A 7,704-nucleotide genomic window follows, 5' to 3' on the forward strand; every position below is an offset into this window, starting at 1 on the left:
TTGTTTAATATGTTAGTATTTTCTATTGTTGTATTTCATTTATTTGAGATACAATGTTCTAAAACATGGGAGGTCGAGTTTTTGTGTTCATTGAATCTAGTGTCCATTTTTCAACTTGTTTCTCCTATATAGAAATCATGTCAACTGTGTATTTTATAAGTAACATTAATATTTTGTTTTTCAGAGTAGATTTTAATTTAGTACATGGTTTTTGAATGAACTTAGCATTTACTGGAATGTTATGTATAGTTGGTTTTTTTAAGGTTGAAATATTGTTAATCATTTTAATAACTTCAGTGTTTTATATTGTTCAATACCATGTAATCACCCTGTTAGACTCACCCACTGCTACAATTTTGACAAATGGGCATAAAGCTAAAATCAAATAAAAAAAGCTATTATGAATTGCTAATAGGTGTCTAGTAGATTTTAATTTTTCTTACATACACAAAAACTGCTGAAGCAAACAAGTTGTAGCTGAGTTAATAATCATACAAAATTGATGCTTTGGTCACTTATTAAAATAAAAAAAATTACTGAATTATTCTAAAAGTAATTCATTATGAAAATTATTGCTTAGCAATACTAAGTTGAATTAATAATTATAAACATTCATTTCATTGATCATGCTTCATTTATATCAGATGAAGATCCAAATAATTTAAATTATCAAGATTTACTTGCTCGTCTGACTATAAAGTGGAAAATTGAAAGTGTAAAGTGCTCTGAACTTGTAAAAACAAACTGAATATCAGATGTGTTACAATTAAAACACAAAATAACCTGTAACCTGCTTAGACTTCTAACAAGAAAGAAACATTTTTTGGTCAGTACTAAACTGTCCATTTTCTAAACCTAACTACACCTTGAAACAGGAGCAACTTAAAGATAAAAGTGTCAGGTTTTAAAAAATAAGTTATTTGTAATGGCTTTAAAGTTTGCAAGATGTTTAGTTTTTGAAAATTATAGTGAAAGCCTATAAAAATGTATCAGTTCAAAATTTTTTTTGATATTATAGAAATACGGTTTAAATATCAAATAGTATAACATTTAAAGATCAAACTTAAGACTACATGAATGAAAAAAAAAGTGTGGGTGTATAATAAAGACTGAGTGAAAGATATCCCTCTAGAAGTAAAAAAAGGGGGAACTAAGCTTTTCTAGGGATCTTTTGTAATTAGGTTTCCTTGAATAACTTAATACACACTTCTTATTCATGTGTAAAAAACAAATAAAAACTGTGCAACATCGAATTTGTCAAATGGAGTAGAAAACCAATTTCAAGCATGACATTTAGTGATTATATAAGATTTGCTTTTAAGAACAGAATTTTTTTTATAAATGAGAGCTGCATTTCACTTTGAGAATGACATATAAAGGATTTTTATTTATGGGACAGTTGGTAGGATACAACATTGTCCTCAAGCAAACCAGTTATGACTACAACTTGAGGAGATTAAACTGAAATCTTGGAAGAGACAATGGTGCTGCCAACAACAATACTATTGGAAGAAGTATTGATTTACGAAAACTGAACAGAATTAAATCACTAGAAATTCTGTTTGTGACTAATTTCTTAGCACTAGTAGTGTGTAAAATAAATCAAACAATACAACACACATTAATATTGCTACTTAAATGATGTGCAGAATGGAATGACTGTTCATTTATATTTACTTAGCTGTTTTTAAAAGTTCTGTCACAACTCATCTTTTTGTTTGAATGACTCCAGAATATTAAGTCTTCCTTGCATTTCTTCTTTTTTTGCATCAGTAATCTTTCCATTTTTTATATTTTTCACACGTTCAGCTTCACTAGCAACAAATCCATTTCCTCTTTCAATAATTTTTTGCATCATTTTCACATACACATCCCCATATTTTCTTTCTTCTTCTTTATCTAAAGTTGCTGCTAAATCTTTAGCTTCTTTAAGAATCTTTTCCTGCTTTTCTTTTTTTTCTGTTGATACAAACTTTTCTGCTAGCTCATCAAACTGTGGTAAACACTTATTAAGCACCAGTCTGACATCTAAAAAAAAAAAAAACATTTACTGAATACTACCTATGTGTCCAAGATAATATTATATACCCCTTACTTAATTTGAACACTTATGTTGCTTCTGGGTAGGATTCCAATGGTACCAAATGACTTGGCTCAAGTCAGAAAGAAATTTCAGGGGGAAGTTTGTTTTTAAATCTACATTTTTTTTGGATGAAAACATTTGGGTTATTTTACTTTTGTGATTTGAATCATACTATTTCACACCTTTGATAACAAGGAACCCACTTTGAGACTAATAATGCTTGGAGGTAGCTTGAATGGGTAATGAAGAAAAGTTTTTCTTCATTACCCATTCAAGCCGTATCTAAGCATTATTATTTCACACCTGTTGTTTTTTTTTTATATAAATATGTAAAATGTTTACTTGGTATCTTAAAAAAAAAAACATTAAAATTATATTTATTGATAATGATAATTGGAACTTCTTAAGTTTTGTCAGTAATTTTAACACCATTTCCTCATGCTGATATAATTCTAAGAATAGCCAAAATAATCACTGCAACAACAAAACTTACTGGAATGTTGTCGAATGAAAGCCTTTATAGCATCCGCTTTAAAATCTCCTGTGTAAGTTATAGGATCTGTTGACTTCTCCACAAAAAGTTTTAGTACTGGAAAATCATCCTTTTTCACATTGAAACGTTCACCAATATCTGAATTTTCTTTATCCCCATAATCTGCCAAAAAAAATAAAATGCACAGGGTCTATATAATTGATTATTTGACAAGTGTAAAGAACAAATATTCTTTTAATTAATTTTCGAAGAAAACAAAGACAACTGCATATTTCACAAATATTTATTACAATCATGGTTTCACCAGTAAATGGCATTATCAGGTACAGACTGAACTAATTTGTAAACAGGTGTGTGTGTGCTTATCCAAAGAATTGGAAGTAACTGACACTCACCCTGAAGCACAAGTGAAGTGATAAGGTCTCAACCCTAGAATGCCAATATGGGGTTACTCTATGACCCCATACAAGTTAAACCTGTATCCTAAATTAAACGTGCTAGCATTAAGCTGATTTAGTTGTTTAGAATTTTGCCTGAACTTTTTTTTAATTTCTAAAACTTCCAAGTTTAGTTACTTAGAGACATTTATTATTTATTTATTTTTTTTATCTGGACGATTTAATGCTTAGTATTCAAACGGTGTGATGCAAAAGTGAAGTTAATATTTTCCAATTTCGAGCTTCTTGAATGTTCTTTAACTTCTTTCTATGGGACATCATGTAACCTACATATACACTATTGCATCTTGGCAGGTTAATTAGTAAAAACCTTGTTTTTGTTGTTACACAACATTTTGCTTTGCAACAGTTTGTGGAAATGCATCTCTATTCTTTAAAACTTACTTGTAGAATTAATGACATTATTCAGGAGATATTCCATCAATAGAAAGAGAATCTTTTTTACTTCATTTTAATACTAACATTTTTAGTTCAGCCACAAGTGAGCATAATTGAAAGTAACCACATAAACTGTCACATAATGATAAGATGTGAATACAATCTAGAACCTGATTTTTCTAAGCAGATTGGCAAGTGTTTTATAAATAGTTTTTTTTTGCCATATCAAAGCTAAACCTTTAAACTAACATTACAAACACATGCTCCACGTGAAAACATACTTACACATGTTAAGAAATACTGATTCCTTGTCCCTATAGTATTAAAATGAGCTGGGCAAGTAGTGGTTTTTGCTAATTAATCAACAAACCAATTAATCCATTACATTTGATTTAATCTTTTCACACAGTTTTCCTTAAATCATGGTATATACAAGCAAGAACAAATTGGTGCTACAAGCGAGCAGTTCAAGATTAATAACTTATTAGCTTTGCTAAAACAACGACAGGGTGTGCAAGTTTGGTAGTAATGGGAATTAAACTTTAGGCCATCTAGACATGGTTCACACATCCTTAAACAGACACAGGGAACACCATTTGGTGGTAAATTCAGTTAAATGCAGTTAAAAAAAAAAGACTATCATAAAGCTTTAGAAGTTAACATAGCTTTACCAAACAGGCCATTGTACATACTTTAGCAAGGTCACCTTCATATGCTATAGTAGACTAAAACAAGTAAAACCTGACAGATACATATAGGCTATGCTATTGTTCTGTAGAAGTTGGGCTTATAGCTGGAACTTGCCATACATATTAAATAAAACTTAAATTTATATGCATTTCTGTACTTTATAGTAATTTACAGTATTACGTTTAATTAATTCAATATGTATTTTAGTTATTTATAGCACAAGACAGATTTAATATACAATATTACATTTCTCACTTAGTAGCAACTATGTTGGCCAAGTGTAGTCAGAATGAAACTTTATGTGACAATCCTGCTTCAGTTTGTAATTTCGTAAAGAGGTTAAAAGAGGTGCTCTTGGGTTAAGGTCCACAAATACTATTAATAGCAATGGGTACCCAAATGATGACTTATGGCAGAGCAGTTACACAAGTTTTTTGCCATTTGCATGTTATTCGTGATGGAGACTATTTATTACTAATTGTTATTGTGGATTTGCAATTGCAGCAACTCTGTAAGAAATTATTACATAATGCTATTACAATTTCATGCTAACCTATTAGAGAAGTTCTGTAAAAATGATAGTTTTCCTCGCAAGTAAACTTGTGCTTATTCACCTAATTGAACCAAAGAACTGCCACATTAATTTCAGTATTAAAAAAACCATCACTAAAACTAAATGTTAGTTCATTACCTTGAATTCCAACTTCAGCAATAAGTAAATCAGAAGAGAAACGGGCAGCTTCTGCTACTTTGGCAAATTCATCTTCTTTTTCACCATAAGGATATGTTACATCAAACTTTACTAAAGTTGTCTTATATTTGGCAATGACCTGCAGGACAAAATATTTATAATAACATACATTATAAATATTAGCCTCTACATGTTGAAATTAATGGCTTGCTTAATTTCATTTCTACTTCTTTTTCACACACTCAGTATTATCAGAAAGTGAAAAACAACTAAAATTATTATTCTTATTAAATATTTGTTATGTAATATCTGAAATGTATGCAAAAGCCAGACATGAAAAACATTAAATATATACAAAAGGCACCCGCCTTCTCAACTATGCATGCAATTTGGAATAAATGTTCAAAGATGTAAATAAATTAATGTCCTACAGGTTATAACTAACCATGCTATATCCAGTACTTTTCAATCATACAGTTATTTGCTAATATTTACAATTTTAGTTTTACCACCAGCAGTATTTCACTAATTTTAATAATAATATAGCACTACTACTAGTAGTACAGTAGCAGTTGGCCTTTGTTATTTATTAAATAATAAATTAAAATAGGCTAATTTATTTTTTCTTTTCTCACCTTGTCAAATGTCCAAGAATCTAAAGAAACTGCACCTTTAAGTGCTGTCGAAGAACTTATAACCTGTGCAACAATAATAACAAATAAAACAAACTTTACTTTTAGTTTTACAGCCATTTCGTAAAACTACCCTTAGTAATAATATACGAAGCACAACACCTCTCCGATCCTAACTTTAGTTTAACCTAAGCACTATCCAACATGCTCGGTATCATAGAAAGTTTCAAGACATGGTTGGTTAATTGATACCCATCTATTGCTGACGTTTTCATACCGCATTGGACACTGAAGAGACCCCTGCACCAGTATATTGCTACGTTTTACGCTCCTATTGGTTATAGGGTTAAGTGTTTTTTTTATTTCTTTTTTTTAGTAAACTGTAATTCAACGAGCTACATATGCACTCCATCAACTTGTAATGTGAATTAAAAGTACTAATTTTTATGGACTATTATTAAATTTAAAACTTTTCGAGATATTTTACAAAGAATAGTTAAAAAAGACTGCATAAATACGACTTGAATTGGACAAACATAATACAATTTGCTCAGGTCATGAAAAAGGCTCAAAATATTTTTAATTTATGTTTCGAGTTACTGTTTGAATAATAGTCCTACGTGAAATAGATCTGCTGATGAATAGCATTGAAAAACAAAAGCCTTTAAAACCACATAATCAGCAGATTGTGGCGTATAAGCTATACTTAGAATATGAAGTTTTAATACCACCCTCCCCCTCAGGAGTATCAAGCATCAAATAATAGTTTTTTTTGGGGGGGGGGGAGTGCGAATACCCAGCAATGTTTACTGCTAGTGTTGATACAACAAAATATCTACACTTATTTTCTATAATATATATAGTTATACAAGTGTAAGTGTAAGAGTTGAATGTTTTATACAAAGAAAGTGATAGGTCATACGATAATATTGGAGTCCAAATTATCATTCCATATATGTGTCTACATGTAAGTATGTATACTGCACAGAATAATGTGTAAACATTATACCGGCTTATTTCTTCGTGCATTTCATTACAACTTTATGATTTAATGGAGCAGAAGTGAAGGTGAGGGAGGCTTCAATGTTCTTGGTGCAAAGGGATGAGTCTTCACCAGATGTTTCACAGCCAAAATTACCAGCGTGCACATAATATTATATTATACAATTACCAAAAGCAATTATGCTGAATATATGTGGTACAATTTTTTGCACGATATCAGCCTGCTCTTCTCAATGGCTGCAGTGTATCAGTACCTTTAGGTTTTAATTGTTGTTAAATGCCCTTGAAGAGATCGTGTCATTTTGTACTGCTTTTTTCTTTGAGTCCCCGGTGGGACTGCGGTAAGTCTATGGATTCAACCTGGGTGCCGATAGGAATGGTTTTCAATCCTTGAAGATCTTCAGCAAAATCTAAAATCGTTGTTACGTCTCGGTTCGTTAGTTAATTTTCCGTAAATTCGTTCCGACGAAACTTTAGCGACACAAGTCCTTTCTTTAATAAAACTGGTTTAATCTTTCTGAATATAACGTTGCGATACACTTAAGTTCAACAGTCGCGCTAAAACAAACGTCTCACGTGCTCGACTTCAACAATACTCAGTTCAATTACACATTCTCTGACTGCAGTTCAACTACTCCACCTTTCGTCACGTTGTGACCATATTACATATACCAGCTACCCCCAATCTAGTAGTCTCCCGACAATTCACGAAGGAACAGGATATTTCTAGAAGGAGGTAGCGTGATACTTGTCACGTGACCTCGCTGACGCAACACTGCCCCCTCCTTAGTATTGTTCGTCCCGAACAATAGCCACTTACATTAAACCAATAACAATTAACAATAACTTAATTAAATGTACAGAATTACAAACTCAAAATTACAATTCAACAAAGTCTCTTAATTTTACGAGACGTATCTTCTTCCGTACTGGTCTCCATCTCGTTGGCTTTTGCTTCACGTGAGGTTCATCTGCTTCATCAGGAAATGTCCTATCGTCAGTAACAGTCACATCAGTGGTAGTAACTTCATCAAGAGCTTCACCGTTTCCCTTCTCAAAACTGAGTAGAGTTTCTTCTTCGACAGTGGCTTTTTCAGGTGACATTTCTTCAGCAGCGTCATTTGTTCCTTTGTTCACTTCGTCCCAACTGAAATGTCCTGGACAGTGATAACGCCAAAGCCTGTTGGCATCCACCACTTTTGGCTTACCTCGCCGACCACATTTTATCTGAAAAGTCACATCTGAGAGACGATCCACTATGTCATATAGGCCTTCCC

At 31.8% G+C, this 7,704-nt stretch overlaps 1 protein-coding gene across 1 annotated transcript; it reads right to left on the reverse strand.

Moving 5' to 3' along the window:
• Positions 1-412: 412 nt before the first annotated feature.
• LOC106457687 (endoplasmic reticulum resident protein 29-like) lies at positions 413-5,690 on the reverse strand. Its single transcript, XM_013917127.2, has 4 exons — positions 5,429-5,690; positions 4,794-4,932; positions 2,577-2,738; positions 413-2,028 (listed from the first exon to the last, which is right to left on the reverse strand). Exons 1-4 carry the CDS (start codon positions 5,543-5,545, stop codon positions 1,700-1,702), a joined length of 747 nt encoding a protein of 248 aa, XP_013772581.1. The 5' UTR covers positions 5,546-5,690; the 3' UTR covers positions 413-1,699.
• Between the last annotated feature and the right edge of the window lie 2,014 nt (positions 5,691-7,704).

The sequence above is a fragment of the Limulus polyphemus genome, unplaced genomic scaffold (genome assembly GCF_000517525.1).
Source record: "Limulus polyphemus unplaced genomic scaffold, Limulus_polyphemus-2.1.2 Scaffold361, whole genome shotgun sequence".
Lineage (NCBI taxonomy): Eukaryota > Metazoa > Arthropoda > Merostomata > Xiphosura > Limulidae > Limulus > Limulus polyphemus.

Coding starts and splice junctions, on each gene's coding strand:
- LOC106457687 (XM_013917127.2), bottom strand. CDS start 5,545: ATGGCTGTAAAACTAAAAGTAAAGTTTGTTTTATTTGTTATTATTGTT. Junction 4,933..5,428: donor ATTCTTGGACATTTGACAAG/GTGAGAAAAGAA, acceptor TTTGTCCTGCAG/GTCATTGCCAAATATAAGAC. Junction 2,739..4,793: donor TGCTGAAGTTGGAATTCAAG/GTAATGAACTAA, acceptor TTTTTTTGGCAG/ATTATGGGGATAAAGAAAAT.